This window comes from Drosophila eugracilis, unplaced genomic scaffold (assembly GCF_018153835.1).
Source record: "Drosophila eugracilis isolate 14026-0451.02 unplaced genomic scaffold, ASM1815383v1 contig_2088, whole genome shotgun sequence".
NCBI classification, from domain to species: domain Eukaryota; kingdom Metazoa; phylum Arthropoda; class Insecta; order Diptera; family Drosophilidae; genus Drosophila; species Drosophila eugracilis.
This window is the reverse complement of record NW_024572964.1, coordinates 4143655-4163508: the sequence shown is the minus strand read 5'-3', so window position 1 is coordinate 4163508 and position 19854 is coordinate 4143655. Positions and strand designations below refer to the sequence as shown.

Sequence of the window (19854 nt, the reverse complement as noted above, 5' to 3'; positions counted from 1 at the left end):
AAAAGTTGACAACCCTCGCAGGTCTTAAAAAGTAGGTACAAATGAAAATGAAAATGCTGAACAGAACTAAGAGAAGAAAATGCTCATGGAGGAGCCGGGCCCACGACTGCAAAGTTTCTTCTGTACCGCGGCACCTTCCAATTGCCGGAACAGCACCAGTTCGTAGCCCATTAAAGCAGCAGCCATCTGAAATATATTAGTTACTAAGAGCTAATCAAAAGACTTTACCAAACTCACTGCAAATATAAGCCTTCGGGTTAGAAAAAAGTAACCCTTTCCACTGAGTGCGAAGGTTTCATTGCGCAGCATTTCACTTAAGCGCCCCAAGTCATCGCACCAATCTTTTGAAGGAACTTCATAAAGTGTATTGGAAATATCCTTGACCTCCTGGGGAATCGAAGCAGCAGCCAACATCATGTTCATCAAACGGGTAATCACGTAAATCAAACAAAACCAGAAGTACAGCTCATCCATAAAAGCTCCTTTGACTCTATATAAATACAAATTGAATTAAGTTTAATCGTTTAACTAAAAACTATGTTACTTACTGAAAACTATGGTAGATCTGGACACATATGAAGTACATGTTGTGGGCACAACAGACCAAAATCAAGCCAGACAGCTCCTTGTCATAGAGTTTCAAAAGATTATCCAGATCCAAAAAGTCCGAACGTATTTCCTGCCAAAACTCTTTGGTCATGGACTTTCCTTGATTTTGGCGAATCCGCCAATGGAGTTGTTGAAAACGAATCTTCAATCCTCGGCACATGAGAATAAGAAATATGTCTCCAAAGTTCCAGACAAAGGTCATTGAGACCGTGCTCCATTCAATGAAGAACACAATCCACATTTGGTAATCAAACACTGAGAATAACTCCTGGCGCTCTCTCAGAAAATAGTTTTCTACAAAACCCACTTTCAGATTGCAATCCCGAATCTGCTCATAGTTGCTCCAAACGGCACTGCCGACGTAGGTGAGGTGTTCGCACAATGCCGACAACAGAAGAATCAATGCCCAACTTCGAAGGAATTTACTGAAATTTAGTCCTTGATGACTACCATAGCAGGGTTTCAGGAAGATCCGCTCACATAGCGCTGTCTGACGGATGATATAGGGCCAACGACGAGCAAGATTTATAAAGGTGCCAAAACAAAATATACAAATCACACTAAAAGTCAGGGAGCCTATGGTTAAGTGAAGTGGCTTAAAATCTTTTCAAAACTTTAAAATATCGAAATATCTTACCTATTGTGTAGATCTTAAGCCCATTGTTGGACACCATCTTAGCTGAGAGCAAGAAATCACCAACTACAAATGTGAATACTACCAGGAATAACAAAATAATCGGGGAAAACCAGCGAAAGCGAACATTTTCTGGCTTGTTAGTTGGCCCAATGCCGGAAAGGGGAAGTACGCCGAATATCCGAGCTACGAGTAGAACTAAAAAAGGCAAACTGATAGATCTGACCAGTTCAAGGCCACAACTCACCATTGCCAATAGCATAATGCAGGGTATTCTCCTGCACAGACCGCTCCATTTGAAGTCCATGGACAGACAAGTGGCTCTTCCACTTGGACATGATAATTGAGACATTTGCGACAAAACATTTCAGACACGCATTGTATTGATAGATAACATCTGACAGGTGCGATTGATTAGGTGCCATTTTATATAGACAGAAAGTGCAGATAATAAAAACTATTTAAACTGGAACTAGGAAAATATGCTCTTGGAGGAGCCAACGCCGCCCTCGCAGAAGCTTTTCTGGACTTCAGATCCAGCCATTTGGTTGATCAACACCAGTTCATAGACCATCAAGGTGGCTGCCATCTGTAATGGATAGAATAATTGATAAAAAATTAATAAAATATGATTTTTTCCAACTTACTGCAAATATTAAACGTCTGGTTAGCAGAAAGTATCCCTTGCCACTGAGAGCAAAATGGTCTGAAAGGAAAATCTCATTCAGCCGTCTAAGCTCCACGCACCAAAACTCCGTGGGTATTTCGTAAAGGGTATAGGATATCTCCCTGGCTTCTTGGGGAATAGAAGATGCAGCGAACATCATGTTTAGAACTCGAATGATGACATAGGACAGGCAAAACCAGAAATATAACTCATCAGCATAGTTTCCCTTGGATCTGAATAATTATATATAAATATATATTATCAGTAATGATAACTACACTCACTGAAAGCTATGATAAATCTGCACACATATAAAGTACATGTTGTGGGCACAGGAGAGAACAATCAACCCGGATAACTCCTTGTCGTAGATACCCAGAAGATCACTCAGATCCAAAAGATCGCAGCGAATTTTTTGCCAGAATTCATTAGGCATTTGTTGCTTTACATGCTGACGAATGCGCCAGTGCATCTGCTGGAATCGCATTTGCATGCCGCGACAAATGAGGATCAGAAAGATGTCCACAAAGTTCCACACAAAGGTCATGGACAGTGTGGTCCATTCGATGAAGGGTATCCACCATGCTGTGAAGTGCATAACAAGGAAAACTTGCTGCCTCTCCCTCTGGAAATAGTTTTGCCAAAAGTCTGCCTTCAATTTGCATTCCACAATGGCCAGATGATTGTTATACAGGGCACTGCCCACATAGGTGGAATGCTCACACAGAGCTGCCACCAGAAGGCAAACACCCCAAAGGCGAAGGCGTCTCGAGTAGCGACGTCCATATTTACAATCATAAGTGGGTTCCAGAAAGATCTGCTCACACTCTGCCGTCCGCCGGATGATATAGGGCCAACGGCGAGATAACAGTAAGAAGACTCCAAAACAGAAAATGCAGATCACACTGAAGCTGAGGGATCCTGGAAAATTACTTTTTATTACACATTTTTTGAACTTTTATTATAATAATAATGGAATATGGTTTTGTAATCTCAGGACCCACCTATTGTATAGATTTTCAGTCCATGATCAAACACCACTTTGGAGGATAGCACGCAGTCCACAATGGAGAAACTGAACAGAACGAGAGCAGCAAGTAGTGAAAAAGAAATCCAGCGAAAGTGTACCTTTTCCGGTCGAGAACTTGGCCAGATGCCCGAAACTGGTAGCACCCCAAAAAACTGAGCTATAACCAGAACTGAAAGATATTTAGGTTATCAAAGGAATCCTGTTCCCAATCCCACTCACTCGGACCAATTCCGTGCTGGAGCGTGTTTCTGGTGCCTCTTTGACCAGACTGCTTCATGGCTTGGCTGTTGGACAGCAAATGTCCTTTTAGTCCTAAGGACACGACATGAACAAGGGGGCGTTGGCCATCTATTTGAAGATTAGGATCTCGCTAATGCGAATTCGGTGCAGGTGCGTGGGCGTGACACTTATGGCTAAATGTGCTCTTGAATTGGTGGTATCGAGTGCTAAATTCCGGGATCTAATATTCCCTGCAGTATTGAGTCTTTTGCCTGATGGAACCTTGGTTGATGACATCCGATATCATGAGCTCATAGGTGATAATTGTGGTGCCCATCTAGAAAAGTTTATATATATAAAATGTTACACTTTATGAACTTTAACTTACAGCCAGGACGAGTGAGCGGGTGAGGTAGAAGAATCCGCTGCCAGAGAGAGCTGTCATATCGTTTCCCAACTGCTCACTAAAGCGCTGAACCTGCAGATAAAGATATTCTATTTATGGATCTAAGTTAAAGATATTCTTACTTCTATAGACCAAGCTCTGGAGGGCACATCGCGCAAAGCTGTGACAATCTTCTTTTCGTAATCGTTTATTGAAGAGGCGACAAAAATAGTGAGTAATGTGCGGACCACGGCGAAGCCTAAGGAGTACCAAAAAGCCAACATCACAATAAAGTCTACTCCTATATTTCTGTAGTAAATACATAATATTTAAATCAAATATGGCAAAAAATTAGTCAACTTACTTGAAGCTATTAAACAACTGAAAGCAAATGAAGGACATGTTATTGCCAAAGGCCAGAAGCACCAGAGGAGCAATTGCAGCATCCAGAAGATGCACAAGCCGCTTTAAGGCTAGATAGTGCTCCCTAACTTCTGTCCAAAACACCGCTGGCATTACTTTTCTATGAACAGCAGCAATCCGTCTATACAGCTGATGAAACCTGGCGGCCAATCCAATTCCAATGCACATGATAAAGCAGTCGGTGAAAGATCGGGGATAGGCTATTGTCTGATTAACCCACTGGGAAGAATAGTTTAATAGTTAAGTATTATAATTAAAAACTTTTAGATTAAAACACCTCAAAGATGGGGAGCATCCAAAAGTGATAGGGAAGGATCATGTAAAGATGAGGACGCTCCCACTTGTAAATGCTCTCGAAATAGGTAACGTTGATCTTGCACTGTGTGCGTTCCATATTGCTAAGATGGAACGAGTTGAGCAGGAGGAGACAGTGTTCCACTGAAAAGAATATTTATACAATAGGGAAAAACATCCTTCTTCCATAATAGTATTCTTAACTCACCCAAAGCCGACGACATGACTATCCCAAACACAATATAGATCCGCTTCTTCATCCTGTATTCCCCGTAAAACCGATAAGGAACCCTTAAAAAGAGCTGTTCCACTCCATGCCAGGTGCGTATAATCGTGGGCCATTGAATGGCAAGTCTCCAGAAGAAAAGATGCTCCAGAAGACAGACAATATACAGGGAAAGGGTGCTGGACGTATGAAAGTTAATGGTGACCTTAATGACATAATTGATGACGGCTCCGAATTCACAAAAATTTAAGATCAAAATAAGACAAGAGTAAAATATCCGAGGCGAAAGCCAACGAAACCGGATGTCCTTTACATCCAAAGCACGGATGTTGCTAACCGGAAACAGGCCATAGATTTGTGAAATGAAAAGAACTGCGAGAGAGTAGTATAAATATTTTAATAACAAAGTGATAATAATAATCGCACACCTTTCGAGACCGCCCGATGGAATGTCTCGCCCTGCGGCATGGCCAAACTAGCACTAACCACTTGTACTAACTTGCCAATCTGGCGTGCGAAGTGCCCCCGATATAACCGAGGGGGCGTGGCGGTTTTAAACGATTTACAACTAATTGCGGCGCCTGTCACATTCACCTGACATGACAAATGGCCAGGGAGTGGGATGAAGGGTGTTATGGCTTGTGTTCATCAGGCACACAAGGGCGACAGTCCTTTGCGTCGATTGGGTTCATCGAATTGTAAGAGGACCAGTTCATAGGTTACAATCGTTCCAGCCATCTAAGGGGTAGAATAAATCCAGAGGTGTGAACATAACTTAGCTTTTCCTGCCCAATGGGTTACTCACTCCAAAGAGCAGACGACGTGTAAGGAAGTAGAACTTTTTTCCAGAAAGGGCAACCGTCTGGGTTGTCATCTGGAATATCAGGCGCTCCACCTCCACGCACCAACTGCGACTGGAAACCCTTCTCAGAATTCCTAGTCCTCGCTTGGATTCCTCATTAATTTCCGCTGCTGTGAGAAACACAAATGCGGTGCGTCCAATAAGATATAGTAGGGAATACCAGAAGTAGATGTAGTTGATGGGCCAACGCAGTTTGCTAGGAATTATTAGAAATTTATTATAAATAAAAGAAGTTAATGTAATGTAAAAAGCAAACTCACTTGAAAACATTCAACAGCTGATAGCAAACAAAGTACAGGTTGTTAACACATGACAGCAATATTAGACTGGACATGACACTATCCACAAACTCTAGTAACTCGCACATCTTGACGTAGTGCTCCCGGATTTGGATAAATACCGATTCACAGACCTCGTCATGCTCCAGTTTGCGAATGCGGGCAGTTATTTGCTCGAATCTATAAGACAAACCTTTGCTGATCATCATAATAAAAAGGTCCATGTAGTTCCAAACGAAAGTACAGGCTCCGTTGATTAACTAAAGATATATATTCTCAAAAATCTTCTAGATTTTTTTTATGAAATCATGAACCTACCAACACAAGAGCAGCTATGACAGGACTGTAAGGCAGTAGCTGAAACACATAGTCATAGTTCCGTTGCATGTAATTATCAAAGCTGGCCACAGTCGTTATATTGGCGCACATCTGAATACGACGCGTATAACTTAGTACAGCCGAAAGCTGATATAGAGCATGTTCCCCTAAACATTAGGAGGTGTTAAAAGTTAGTATATCATCAAAATATAATCAAAGTCTTACCCATTGACAAGCCAATTATAGCCAAGGCAGCCAACTGCACTCGACGCGAAAGATTCCATTTGGGTATTTCATAAGGTGGCTTGGTGAATACCATCTCCGTTCTGGTCCAATATCTTATGAGTACTGGCCATTTCTTAGCCAGGCGAATGAACACCACGTATCCAGTTAATACACAGCCAAAGAATACGAGTCCCACTGGAAAGAAGACTATCTCTATTAAATATCTTTAATATATATAAACAGATCTTACCAAAATTCTTAGCAGTAATGCCTATTTGGAGCAGATGACTGAGTGTGCTTAAAAACAATATGGATGTGGCTGCCATGAAGACCAGGGTAACAACCATGGGTAGTGATTTATAGGAAAAACGGACCCGTCGTGGATTCGATTCCCGGATGCCCACCAAAGGCATTATAGCGAAACATTGTGCCAAAAGCATAACTATGAATAGAGAAACATATTTTAAAAGCAGGAAGTATATTTATCATTACCTACATGGATACACGGCACTATGAAAGAGATCCAAGCTGGCATAGTTAGGCAACTTCTCGCTGGCCAGCAAATTAAATTCCAGACTCGAATTCTCCACAAACTTTGGAGGTGGCGTTTCCGGCTTAGGCAAACTCTCCGATGGCTTAGGGCCACTATCCTTACTGGGAGTTTTGCGAAAATTTAAAGTGGGTCCTTTCATGGCGGTGGTTCTTTTTGCACTGACACGAATTGCGAAATTTGAATAGGTCCAAAGCTTGTCATGGGCGGAGTTGAACCACCACAATGGTTTAGCCAGCACTGTGGTGACCGGCTGAAGTGCCACTAATTACAGGTTTTAGACTAAGCTGGTCCAAAAAAGGTAAACAACAATTATGAGATAGGTCTGGGTTAAAAGGGATTAGTAAGGGTCAAAGTGAAGAAGAAGTACCAAGGTGTTGTGTAGCTTCATGAATCCCATGAACTTTTCAATTTTGCAAAGCCTACTTTTAGGCTGTATATTATACTGAAGCATTGATTTCTTTCTAAGCTTTGACTGCTTGCTTATATCTTACTAGCATAAGGTATGGCTTTAAAATAGTCCATTAAAAATGTATATTCCAACATTAAAACAGTTTTAGGCTCCTACCGCAAAATATTTTTAGTTAACACTTAATTTATAGTAAACAAACCGTAGTAAATTCCTAGCTTATCTTCGATGTTTATTGAATATTGATTGATATTGCTATTGAAGTAGTGTGGGCTGGTCTAGATAATACCTTCGCCTATCTATAAATCTCGTTTACCAACACATTTTTAAAATGTTTTACTTCCGAGTAGCGTTATCAGGGGCAACATATTTGTAAGCGACCTTCAAAAAATAACCTTGATTTACATTTTATTTTGTGATAAAACGTATTTGCAAGATATAAATTATTTTCATTATTTTTTATGGAAACATAGTGTGCTTTTACACTGGTATATCAGAAATGTATAATTTGATATATATTCGCAGTTAAGAGACAACTACTGTTAAATGTGAATATTGAAAACGAACTGAAGTTGATTGGAATCACTCTGAGGGCTTTGGAGCAGTCACTGAGAGCAGCTCGTTGCGACTGGTTCTACGCCAGGTGACGGAATAAAACAAAAGCAAACACTTTTGCTGGTGTGTTTCTGTTTTTTTCAGCTGATAAACAACCTGCGCATATGCAAAGCAAAAAATTTGTTTATTGAAAACAATCAGGTGTGCATTCCCTTCTACTAAGTGATAGCTTTTTCTGAACAATCAAGTGTGCGTGCTTTCTATTGTCCAGTTTCCATACACGAAATTCCTATTAATATTCAAATGCTACTCAGCTTAATATGCAGCAAATTTTTGGTCAACAAAAAAGTGATCTTCCGAAAAACTAAAGTTATGGTAAATGTTTTGGTTTGAAATTCAAATACATATGTATGTACTTTTGTATGTGACAGCCTGTTTAAAAATAAAAAACTTGATCAAATAAATTTTGATAAGGCGGTATCAAACTGGAATTATATCTTTACCACTTACCCAGTATAACCATCAAAGTCTTACAAAGATAAAACTTCTTATAACTTTCCCGCGCATATTAACAATTAGTTGAACTCCTAAAAATGGTCTTAACAAGCTGTTAATTAAGTTAATTCACACTAATTGTGCGTCTTCAGATCGTTACATGTCTGTGCGAAAAATATTTTTCAACTTAAAAGAATAAATAAAAATGACAAATCTAATCAAAGAAAATGTGTAATAAATTAATCAAAAAGTTAAAAAGTAGACAAAAAAAACAACAATATGTGGGAGATTGAAAAAAGCTTATCAATTTTAAATGTATGCTTCAACATGTAGCTTCTTTATTTAGAACTTTTGAAACCCTATCGAGAGTAAAGAAATACAACTTAATCCAGAAAAATGTATATAAAAAGTATTATTAAGTATTAAAATTTCAGTTTTTATAAGAGTGAGTCAAAATCAGCAAAGCCGTAATGAATGAACTCATAAGAAATCTAGTGAGATCTTTACAAACCGGTACTTCGGTTAATTTACACCAATTCTGGGCCTGCTGGGCGGTCGCATATCAGGTTGCTTATCAGTCCGCGTCCGACGCTCGACGACTTCGCTTCGCGTTTAGGTTTTTTGCATTGAGTCAATAACATTTATTTGACCGCCAAGGTAGATTAGAGGCGTCTGTGACGGCGGCTGCGACTTGGGAATGGCATCAGGACCGTACTTTGTGGGCGTGGATGTGGGCACGGGCAGTGCAAGAGCGGCCCTGGTGACATCCGATGGGCGTGTCCTTGAGCAGTCGGTGCAAGCGATCAAAACCTGGAACCCCGAGCCGGACTACTACAACCAATCATCCGATAATATATGGCAATCCATCTGCCAGGTGGTAAAGGTAAGTCCTTGAGACACTGAACATAAAAAGCAGATCATTTCCGTGTTATTTTTATGACTAAAATAACTGATCTTAACATGATGACATAAATAGTAAATTAGAGATTTAGTTATTGATTTATCTTATTTAAAGAATGAAGGTTTTGAATTTTAAAATAAAAATTATATATATTATCGTTTAATTACATTTTTTAATTAACAAAGTTCCGAGGATAACGAAAATCATGAAAACTACAATTTAGATCTATAAACATGAAACACAACTGATCTTATTTTATGGTCTGTGCGATAACCTCTGTCGTTCGGCGACGTTTCTCGCAATGATTAGATTAACCCAGTGCTAATTTACAGAAAGTCATCGCTGGCGTCGATAAGTCAGAAGTCAAGGGCATTGGCTTCGATGCCACTTGTTCCTTGGTAGTTCTGGGTCCGCAAGGATCACCGCTGACTGTGAGCAAGTCCGGAGAGGCGGAGCAGAACGTAATCCTCTGGATGGACCATCGTGCCGAGCAGGAAACCCAGGAGATCAATGCTTTTAAGAATCCGCTGCTGAAATATGTCGGTGGTCAGGTTTCACTTGAGATGGAGGTGCCAAAATTGCTGTGGCTAAAGAGAAACCTTTCGAAGACCTTTGGTAATATCTGGAGGGTATTTGATCTGCCCGACTTCCTGACTTGGCGAGCAACTGGTGTGGATACCCGTTCACTGTGCTCCGTGGTTTGCAAGTGGAACTACGATGCCGCGAATGAGAGTTGGAACGAGGAGTTCCTCAAGCAGGCGGACCTGGAGGAGCTTACCCGCAATAACTTCGAGAAACTGGGCAGTGATGTCCAGCCTCCAGGCAGAAAAGTTGGAAAAGGCCTTACTACTAAAGCTGCCGGAGAATTGGGCTTATCCGCAGGCATTGTGGTCAGCACTTCTCTTATCGATGCCCATGCTGGTGCCTTGGGAATGTTTGGCTGCCGTTCGAAGGAATCCAAGGGTGATGACGATGTCCAGGGAAAGATGGCACTGATTGCCGGAACATCCACCTGCCATATGAGCATCACTCGGAAGGCCTGTTTTGCCCAAGGCGTTTGGGGTCCCTACCAAGATGCCATTATACCCGGTTATTTCCTAAACGAGGGTGGCCAAAGCATTGCGGGTCATCTCCTGGATCATGTAATTAAGTCACATGAATCCTATGCTGAACTGAAAGCTGAATTGGGTGAGGATAAGTTTATCTACCAGCATCTTAATAAGTTGCTACCGGAATTGGCAGCTGCTCGAGGACTCAGCCAGATCAGCTGTCTCACCCAGGATATCCATGTCTGGCCGGATTTGCATGGTAATCGTTCGCCTATCGCTGATCCGACGCTGCGAGGAGTGGTAAGTGGTCACTTGCAATGTTTCTGATCATAACCAATCCTAAAAGTAATGTGTTTTAGATCACTGGTCTAGATATGACGCGAGGAACTGAATCTCTGGCCATCAAATACTTGGCGTTTGTTCAAGCTCTGGCTGTAAGTTGCTTCCTGAATGTTAAAGCATTAAAATTAGCACTTAAATAGTTTCTTTTATTTATTTTAGTACGGCACTCGTCACATTATTGAGAACCTTTATCAATACGAAAGAGCACCCTTCCAAACGCTCCTCTTCTGTGGAGGACTGGCCAAGAATCCTTTGTATGTGCAATGCCATGCGGATATATGCAATCTGCCTTCATTGATTCCAGATGAACAGGAAATGGTTCTGGTGGGGGCAGCTGCCTTGGGGGCCGCTGCTTCGGGTCACTTTGACAGCTTGGAGGTAAGCTTAACATATATGATATAACCTACGATCTAGCTGGTTTAATAACTACTTGTTGTGTTTTAGAGTGCCTCCAAAGCCATGGGTGGCACTGGCCAGCTTGTGAAGCCAAACCCGGATACCTTAGAGTTTCACAACCGCAAGTACAAGGTGTTCCTACAGCTACTGGAGAACCAACGCCAGTACAGGCGCATTATGCAGGGAGACACTAAATAAGTTTAACTTTTCGTTGTCAAGACTTTAAATAATTTTAAAATAAATGCCGTACATGAGCATTGTAACAAAATAAGGAGTTGGCGCACAGGTACAAGGTGATCTTGTTGGCATTCCTTTTGGTTTTTAGGCGATGAAGGCGGCTGCCTTGGAGGCGATACTACCACGACACACAGGGCAGGAGTTGGAGATTTTCTGAGCGCAATCCTCGCAGAGGCAGACATGACCACAGGGCAGTAAGATAATCTAGAAGAAAAGTATTTGGTTATTAAGGATTGATAAACTCAAGGTGATTAACTACAAAATCAAAAAGATTCGGTGAAATTATTTGCTTGTAGGTTAACGTTAAGTTACATAATTGGCCAAAACACTCTGAATATTTTCTAAAGATGGGAAACCCATCGTAAAGTTCATAGTTAATGTAATGTAAAATAACATTAAATTACCTAAAACTAATATTACCTCTTTGGGATTCGTAGAGCACACAACGCAGAGCTGATCCTGGGATAGAGTGTGAGGGCGATTTCTCGCCCGCCGTTCCCGGCGCTCCGTATCCAGACGATCGCGAATTTTGGCCTCCTCCCGTTCCTGTTTTCTTCTTCGGTAGATTTTCTTGGCAATAAATCCTATCAGGATGACGGAGATGGTGCCACACACAACCAGCTTAAGTCTGCAAAGTATTGCTATTAAGACAGTTTATACATGGAAAAAGAATTACCCACATCGTGGCTGCCTTGGCATCTTCGAACCGCTTGATGAGAGTGGATTTTGTGGCGGTGGTCAGAAAGAGTGGTCCTTCTTTGGAAGGCTGCATACGCAGAGTATTGCCATCCAATTCAAGTTCGCCAATAGCGGTTAAGAAGCTGCCTTCCCTCAAAACCTCTTCCGTGGTTTGCAATCCCCTCTGTCGAACGCCAGAGAAGAAACCAAACACATGGTCAAAGAAGGACAGAGTGGAGGGCTCATAGTTGTCATAGACCATGTCCACATCCAAAACAGCTGCACTCAGAGCGTCCACAATCTCCACACCATGTTGCTGGTTACGCAACTCAAAAGGCATTTCGTTCGCAGACTCATGAATCAACTTATGGTGCTCCGTCCAGAAGCCGGCGAATCCCCTGGTGATTCTGTGCTCATGTAGCTTCACTATTTGCAGGACTCCACTAACGCTGGGAACCAGGGAACTCCTCAAGGGCACCCCAATAGGTGTAACGGTTCCTCGGATTACCACATATGGTATCTTCTTGTCGTGCTGCCGCTCCACCACTGATTTCAGATCCCCGTCGATGCTATATTGCGGTGCCGCCTGCAAAATAACTCATTCATTAGACATAACCCATAGGATGATTAAGTATACGCACCTTCAGCACCTTGGCAGTGCGTTTGTAGGTCACATATTCCCTCGCACATAGACCTAGTATTAATAAATCTACGCCCAGAGCAATAGACTCGTGTAGAAATTCCATATTTTGTTGTTATTTTGGTTTTATTTTACTCTATAGAAACATATGCTATTTTTAGTGTTGCTGTGTTTTTGTTTGCACGTTTGAGCCGTTTCAACGGGTTTTTGAGACAATTCGTGGTTGTTGTAAACGGAACTAGTTCATGTTATGTGATGTCATACATTCTGTATGGAGTGCGGTAACACTTTACCGCCAAAAGTAAAAAGCTAAAGGAGGTAAATCCAATCCAATTATAAATTGATGAATTTATTGAATATTTAATCTTTTAATAAATAAAATCATTTAAAATATATATATAGTGATTAGCGTTGAAGTTTAGCCGATAAAGGCGGCTGCCTTGGAGGCGATTTTACAACGACAAACAGGGCAGGAGATGCTGATTTTCTGAGCGCAGCCCTCGCAGAGACAGACGTGACCACAGGGAAAGAGGATTATCTGAAGCGAAAAACAAATAATATTTATATACCTATATTAAAGGATATAAAATCACCTCTTTTGGATTTGAGGCGCACACCACGCAGAGCTGATCCTGCGGTAAATGAACAGATGGATCCCTCTTGCGTTGCGTCTCCAGGCGGTTGTGTATGCTGGCTTCCTCCATCTTTCGTTTACTCCGCCTGTAAATCTTCCTTGCAACAAAAGCAACCAGGACTAAGGAAATCGCACTGCAAACGACCAGCTTGAAGCTAAAAAAGTTTCATAGGTAAAATATCTAAACGCCTTCTTAAACTACCCACATAAGAGATCTATGGGCATCTTCCAATCTCTTGATAAGCATGGATTTTGAGGCGGTGGTAAGGACCAGAGGCCCCTCTTGGGATGTCTGCATGCGCAGAGTGTCACCATCCAACTTTAATTCTCCGATGGCGGTTAGGAAGCTTCCTTCTTTCAAAACCTCCTCGGTGGTTTGTAACCCCTTTTGGCGGACTCCAGAAAAGAAACCGCATATATAATCAAAAATCGAAAGGGAGGAGGGTTCGAAGTTGTCATAGACCGTGTCCACATCCAAAATTGATGCCTTTAAAGCGTCCACAATCTGCACACTATGTTCTTGGTTACGCAACTCAAAAGGCATTTCGTTGGCGGACTCTTGGAGTAATTGGTGCTTCTGCTGCCAGAAACCAGAGATTCCCTTGGCTATCTTGTGCTCATAAAGCCTTATAATCTGTAGGACTCCATTTACCCTGGGCACCAGGGAACTCTCAAGGGGAACACCAATGGGTGTTACTACTCCGCGAATTAAGGCATAGGAGATCTTCTTCCCAGGTTGCTTTTCCACAAGTGATTTCAGCGTGTCATCTATTTTATATTGCTTTGCTGCCTAAAAATCCTAATAGTAAAACCTATACCAGATATTAAGTATACGCACCTTTAGAGCTTGGGTGGCTCGTTTGCTGCGTACAAATTCATGGACACAAAACCCTAGCAGTATTAAATCTACACCAACTGCAATGCAGTCGTTAAAGAATTCCATAATATATTTTTAAAGTTTTTCTGTGAGAACGTTTTTTAAATTTCTAATAATTTTGACAACCATTTTATAGAGTACTTGGTTAGATCATACGACATCAGAAAAGTTTTTCCAGTCAATTTAAAAAATAATACCTTCCAATTTGTGTAATTCCATAATGAATTTACTTTAATTTCATTATAAATCACTGTTTTGTATTTAGAACAAACTATTAACTATATTAAAATGCTAAAGGCTGATTATCTTAAGGCTTGCCAATGATATTGTCGATGGTGAATAGGGTAGTCTTTGATTTGTTGGTCGCTGTGGCTGAGTTGCTGGCAGGACTACTGTCTGATACCCCCACCAGATCCTTAAGTCCTTGAAACGAATCACCAAGCATTGGCACACCTGAAGAAGTGGTTTCCCGCCGATTAAGGGGAGGAGTAAAGGCACTCGGGGAATGTAATTCCTCATGCAGTTCCATTGCATTTTGAACAGTTTTGCTGGAACTGCAGGAGGCATCCATATCTTCTGAGGATTCCCTGATCTCGGAGAGCGAAGAAGTGGGCAGAGCTCGAATGCCTCTGGCCTCATTGTTGAACAGACTGTTGAATCCCAGAGATACGGACAGATACTGCCTGTGCAGATCTGTAATCCTATCTGAGTAGTTGGGTCTTTCGTTGCAGAAAATATCGAAATCATTCAGCTGTTCGCTGGATGAACGGATCTCAGCTGCACTGCTGTTGGCTTCGTTGGAGTCCTTAAATTAAAATAAGTTTTTATTATTATATTTAAATGTTTAAAAATTAGTTATTATATATTGTACCTTTCCTATTTCCCTTTCGTAGCGATTTGAGTTACTGCAATGCCTTTGTCTGCGGGTCCTTCTTCGTCGGTAGTTTCCCTGCTCAAACATATCCGATGCCGAGGAGTCCAGCATCCAATAACTGCCCTTGCCAGCACTGTCGTTATCCTCGATGGTGTTTTTATCCCGCGGAACCTTCACGAAACAGTCGTTCAGAGACAAATTATGTCGAATTGAGTTCTGCCAGCCCTGCTTGTTTTCCCTATAATAAGGAAATCTAAAAATCGAAAAAAGAAAGTCAAGATTTTAAAATATAATTTCAATTTGTTTTATTCAAAACACCCATTCAAGTAAAACTAAAATATATACAGTATAAGCAAACGGAAATGGTTTATAGTTTTACCAATGAGTCTGTAAATATTATTTCTACAACTGGGAAATATATTTATTTGTACATAATATATAAATATTGACTTTGAAATTCTACACATTTTCATGTATATATATTTTTGTATACAAATCATTTTACAATTCAAAACATTTTTTTTGTTGATACACAGCTTATTAGCCAATATCTATATTTTCCATTAAGTTTGTTTAAACCAAGCGATTTGGAAAAGCAATAAAGATAATATTTGTTTATGTTGATAAAGAAATCGGAAATATTTAGTTTACAAATACATGAAGTCATTGTTCTTGTGTTTCTTTTTTAATTATGTTCCACCGCCATTTTTAAAAAATTCTGTTTATATAGGAAAAGCAGAAATATTTGTAACATACAAGAGAAGCACAGAAATTATGACCAATAAATTGAATTCAAAAAATGAAATCATTTCTTATGGAATAAATATATGACCAAGTAATCCTTGTGATATTTATATATTTTTACCATTTAAAAAATAAATTTACGTTCAGTATTTCATCGACTTAATCCCAGTTTTGGCAAATGTCTCGACAACTGTTTTGAAATGCGTCTCGGGATAAAAACTTCTTCAGCTTCTATACATACTCGGAATGTCCGATTGTTTATTTTGGCATTTGATTTAGCCAAGAATGTCATCTAAATTTCTCTTGATTTTCGTCATAGAAAAACATTTTTTGTAAGGAAAACAACAAAATAAATGTCGAAACTTTTACAAACTTGAGTTTAAGGGAATTTTAAAAGACAAAGTGTTTTAAAATTAAAACCACAAATGAATTGTGGAGTGTCCTGTTTAATGTCATTTCATATTTCAAGCTAAAAAATTAAAATTAAAGCAGGTTAAACATAACTTACTTGTCCATTATAAACTTGTAGATTCCACTGAGAGTTAGCCGCTGGTTGGGAGCACTGCTTATAGCCATGGCAATAAGGGCTATGTAGGAAAATGGTGGCTTTTCCGGTCGATGGGAGTTATGCAGGAAGGAAATGGGCAAACCCCAGATATTGTTATGCAGAGCGAGAAAGTTATCGATTCCTTGGTAGTAAAAAGCTGGAGAAAACGATCCGCACATTAGACCCTCCATTCCCACACCGCCGACGGGACTTGGTCCCAGTGGATTGGGGGAGATTTGGGCTCGAAGGTATTCCGGGTTGGCAAGCAGAGAATTGACAAGCTCCTCGTTATCCGGCAGGCCAGTTCCATTGGCATAGCAAGATGGTAACATTTTTGTAACTTTATTTCTTGCTATTCTTTAACTTTTTAAATTTTATTTTTATACGATTTGTTTCACTTAGTTGTTTTTTTGGAAAAACCTGATTTCAAAAACACTTCACTTAATTTTCGTTCGATTTTACAGGATCTTTGTTCTGTTTCCCGGAAAGATATAAAATCTGAAGTTATGGGTGGTATGTGCGCGACTATTTGACTATTCGTTGCGTCAGCCAAGAAGTCCGATCGACTAATGAATGGACTCGGATACGCAGATCACTTGTAATGCCTCATCCAGTACTCATGCGTATGTGTTTTTGGGGAGAGCAGCGTATTGGTCTATAAATATAGAGATATACAAACACCCTCACCGAAAAGATTCACACATGTTTGACTTCTCAGAGAGAGAAAAATCATTTTTCCTTGGGAAATCCATAAAATATAAGGATTGATTTTAGTAAATAATTGAAAAGTTTTCAAAAATTTAGTTCTTATTTATATTAAATATGTTTATCATAATACTTAAATATTATTTTTAGTTTTTATCCTTCATATGTAGTTCTAACTACTAAACAGTATAACCTCTAATTAATTCTATTATTATTTCTTAAATATTCTTGATTTTTTTTAGTATATTTGTAGATACCCCATTGCATAGCTGATCTCCAGATCGGTTCTTTTGAGGGGGCGTTGCTTACAAATATGTTTTCTCCACTCTTTCCATGTTTATTTGTGTCCATGTGCTCAACGCGATATGAGGTTCTCATTTGTCTGTATTTTCCGAGTTGGGCGGAGCCAAGATCTTTTCTTCATGTGTGTGTGTGAGTGGTTGTGTGAGAGTTCCCAATGTGTTTTGAATAATATGTAAATTTGATTTTTCAACAAATGAAAAGCGAGCAAAGTTTACACATTAATTTCAGCTCTTTAAAATGTAATTTTGAATAAGTTTTTAGTCTAGTAAGCTTAAAATGTAAAAGTTCATCGTTTCTTATATATTATTTTAAATTAATGTTGACTTACCTTTCATATGTACTTAAAGTTTACCACTAATGAACACTAACTTATTAGTATTGCATATTTTTTGGTATTGTTTTAAAAAATAAGGTTTTGAAAAGCCTTTTTAGGAATTTCAGTCATATACTAGTAGTACTACTACTCCCTTCAATTGATTTGTAAACATTATTAAAATAAAACAGTTCCAAGAAGCACTTCTCTTAGACATCAGGCCGGATAACAGCTGGGAAAGATAATGCCAGAATGGTGCTTTATCTAGTCCCTTGACATTGCTATCTGGTTGAATTTCCCTTCCGATTTTTACGACTTTTCCGAGCGAAAGAAAGCAAGAGTAAACTGTGCAGTCAAGTACGCAATTTTCCCAAAGCAACCAAAGTCTTGGTCTATATCTTAAAAGGTCGTAAAATAATTGTGTATACATTTCAAACAGGACTACGATCGATTTTTACGATCGTTTCGTTCTCAAGTAGAAAGCAGAGATCATTTGAAAGAAATAAAAACATTGAGCGCAAATCGAAAATACCAAATACCAAAGCAATTGAAGTTGCAGCAGGGCAGCAGCCCACATCTATCTGCATGTGTGGAAGAGAAGATGCCACAAAGGATTCTTCACGCTCTCACCCGATTTATTCAAATTTTACGATCGCTTACCGCTGGTAAAAATGGGTCATAAAACAATGGGTTATCCTCTGGCCTATGATCCTCTGACTTACTCTCAGTAAATGTCGCTGGCCTGGGTGTCTGGGCTTGCTTATTTTTAGACCTATGCTGGGAATAGTATTGGAAACAAATATTGTTTTTTATGGCTCAGCTAGGTTTGGTCTTAGTCTCATACTGAATACTAATGTTTTTCGATCTGAAACAATGTTTTCTTTTGGGTTTCCTATTCTTTTTGACATATCGCTCCCACTAAGCCATAAAACGCCTCGGATCTTGTTTGTTTAGTTGCCGCTCCCGACCGCAACTTAATCGCTGTGTGTAATTGCATAGTTATAGTTTAGTGCGTGACTACTGATGTTGTTGTTCCCGTTGTCATCGCTTGATTTATGCCATGAACTCCCTGTTTTTATCTGCGACACACATTAAAATACAGTAAAACATCGAGATATAGGAACTTAAAAAAAGAAACTGTTTTGAAGAAGAGTTCTTGGATTTTCTAATCGTATTATGTATAGCTTTCGACTTTGGTGACATCTCTCTCTAGTTATCGAACTAAATATAATATTTCCTTAAAGAAGTTTCACTGTAAGTTTCTTAAGTTTTAAGCACACTTGAAGAAAAAATGTGCTCGGCTTGTTAGTCGACACCTTGTCAAATTTTGATTTAATCACTCGACACTCTCGTTAGCTGCAGAGATCAAAGACAACAAATCATCGATCAGTGTGGATTTGTGGCTGTGCTCGACAAGCGGTGATTTGTCAAAATTCGATGGGGTGCCCCTGTTGCCCCGCCACATAATACCCTGCCCCATGAGCTGCCCCCCGTTTATCGGGTGGCATTAACATCTAGTAGGACCTATTTATAGGCGCCGTAAAATGCAGCACGGACTATTAGGAGGATGGGGCTGGGGACTGCTCTTACTGTTGCTGTGTTGTTTGACAACAAATAGCGAGGACCGCAGAGCAGCGCCCCTTCGTTCCACATCATTGACAGCAAATTATCCACATTACCTGAATTGTCAGGACCGCTCTCTTTGCCCATTAGCCATTACGGCGGTGTGAACGTGACCTTTGCCGGCCATTAAATGGCACACTCAGCGTCCCGGAATCGGAAATTTATGCGATTCTTGACACTAGTTGCGTGGCTCCAGCTTCCTCATCCTCCAACCGCCGTCCTCTCTATCCACCATCCTCGATGATAATGATGACTTTCGGAACGCCAGAAGATTCCTGAAATGAAATGCGTGAGCAATAAACTGGTTGTTGACCTGTGACGACGGGAATTTCCTTCGGCTTCTCGCTTCTTATTTGTTGGTAACAGGTGTTGGACACTCGAGTAATCGCCAGCCACCGTTTCGATTCAGCTCCTTGGCCAAAAGGGTTTGGTGTTAATTAATGGCGGGTTTGAAGTCGATAGCGGTAAGCGAAAACCATAATTTATTTAGCCATTGAGATTGTTGGCAAGTGCAATTGATTTGTGTTTTGCAAACTTCTGCGGTTTCTTGAGTTCCTTTCCGGGCTGAAGGAGTCAAAGGTAAGTGGCTGATTTGTACTTTGAAATCATGGAAAAGGTAAGTAGAAGTCGGGAAAAGTATTTATATTTATCTTATCTATAATTTGATTTCTCTTTTCTATATTTATTTATAAAATAAATAAACTAAATTGTTGTTCTAGAACAAAAAAAATGATAGAAAGACATCTAAGGCTTTCAGGTTTCCTGTGTTTTCCTCAACTTTAATAAACCTGAAACCTGAATCATTTGCAGTA

At 40.0% G+C, this 19854-nt stretch overlaps 8 protein-coding genes across 8 annotated transcripts; 1 reads left to right on the top strand and 7 right to left on the bottom strand.

Moving 5' to 3' along the window:
- Positions 1-66: 66 nt before the first annotated feature.
- Positions 67-1563, bottom strand: LOC108107705 (gustatory receptor for sugar taste 64d). Its single transcript, XM_017215311.1, has 5 exons — positions 1491-1563; positions 1247-1441; positions 549-1185; positions 238-490; positions 67-186 (listed from the first exon to the last, which is right to left on the bottom strand). The coding sequence occupies exons 1-5, from the start codon at positions 1537-1539 to the stop codon at positions 67-69; spliced, it is 1254 nt and encodes a 417-aa protein (XP_017070800.1). The 5' UTR covers positions 1540-1563.
- A 152-nt stretch (positions 1564-1715) lies between these two features.
- Positions 1716-3217, bottom strand: LOC108107665 (gustatory receptor for sugar taste 64c). Its single transcript, XM_017215253.1, has 5 exons — positions 3160-3217; positions 2915-3109; positions 2195-2831; positions 1891-2143; positions 1716-1832 (listed from the first exon to the last, which is right to left on the bottom strand). The coding sequence occupies exons 1-5, from the start codon at positions 3215-3217 to the stop codon at positions 1716-1718; spliced, it is 1260 nt and encodes a 419-aa protein (XP_017070742.1).
- A 183-nt stretch (positions 3218-3400) lies between these two features.
- On the bottom strand, positions 3401-4955 carry LOC108107667 (gustatory receptor for sugar taste 64b). The gene is made up of 7 exons (XM_017215254.1): positions 4916-4955; positions 4470-4859; positions 4245-4405; positions 3909-4186; positions 3688-3853; positions 3548-3637; positions 3401-3496 (listed from the first exon to the last, which is right to left on the bottom strand). Exons 1-7 carry the CDS (start codon positions 4953-4955, stop codon positions 3401-3403), a joined length of 1221 nt encoding a protein of 406 aa, XP_017070743.1.
- Positions 4956-5135: 180 nt separating this feature from the next.
- Positions 5136-6862, bottom strand: LOC108107664 (gustatory receptor for sugar taste 64a). Its single transcript, XM_017215252.1, has 7 exons — positions 6667-6862; positions 6421-6612; positions 6171-6365; positions 5946-6112; positions 5610-5887; positions 5293-5545; positions 5136-5225 (listed from the first exon to the last, which is right to left on the bottom strand). The coding sequence occupies exons 1-7, from the start codon at positions 6860-6862 to the stop codon at positions 5136-5138; spliced, it is 1371 nt and encodes a 456-aa protein (XP_017070741.1).
- An 899-nt stretch (positions 6863-7761) lies between these two features.
- On the top strand, positions 7762-11135 carry LOC108108132 (FGGY carbohydrate kinase domain-containing protein). Its single transcript, XM_017216052.2, has 6 exons — positions 7762-7807; positions 8841-9062; positions 9413-10429; positions 10489-10563; positions 10631-10849; positions 10916-11135. The coding sequence occupies exons 2-6, from the start codon at positions 8877-8879 to the stop codon at positions 11063-11065; spliced, it is 1647 nt and encodes a 548-aa protein (XP_017071541.1). The 5' UTR covers positions 7762-7807; positions 8841-8876; the 3' UTR covers positions 11066-11135.
- On the bottom strand, positions 11073-12605 carry LOC108108133 (mitochondrial E3 ubiquitin protein ligase 1). The gene is made up of 4 exons (XM_017216054.2): positions 12424-12605; positions 11785-12368; positions 11525-11732; positions 11073-11308 (listed from the first exon to the last, which is right to left on the bottom strand). The coding sequence occupies exons 1-4, from the start codon at positions 12526-12528 to the stop codon at positions 11189-11191; spliced, it is 1017 nt and encodes a 338-aa protein (XP_017071543.1). The 5' UTR covers positions 12529-12605; the 3' UTR covers positions 11073-11188.
- Positions 12606-12792: 187 nt separating this feature from the next.
- Positions 12793-14090, bottom strand: LOC108107584 (mitochondrial E3 ubiquitin protein ligase 1-like). The gene is made up of 4 exons (XM_017215145.1): positions 13895-14090; positions 13263-13846; positions 13016-13211; positions 12793-12960 (listed from the first exon to the last, which is right to left on the bottom strand). The coding sequence occupies exons 1-4, from the start codon at positions 13997-13999 to the stop codon at positions 12841-12843; spliced, it is 1005 nt and encodes a 334-aa protein (XP_017070634.1). The 5' UTR covers positions 14000-14090; the 3' UTR covers positions 12793-12840.
- A 90-nt stretch (positions 14091-14180) lies between these two features.
- LOC108107583 (fork head domain-containing protein FD2) lies at positions 14181-16678 on the bottom strand. Its single transcript, XM_017215144.1, has 3 exons — positions 16060-16678; positions 14805-15060; positions 14181-14738 (listed from the first exon to the last, which is right to left on the bottom strand). The coding sequence occupies exons 1-3, from the start codon at positions 16428-16430 to the stop codon at positions 14241-14243; spliced, it is 1125 nt and encodes a 374-aa protein (XP_017070633.1). The 5' UTR covers positions 16431-16678; the 3' UTR covers positions 14181-14240.
- Between the last annotated feature and the right edge of the window lie 3176 nt (positions 16679-19854).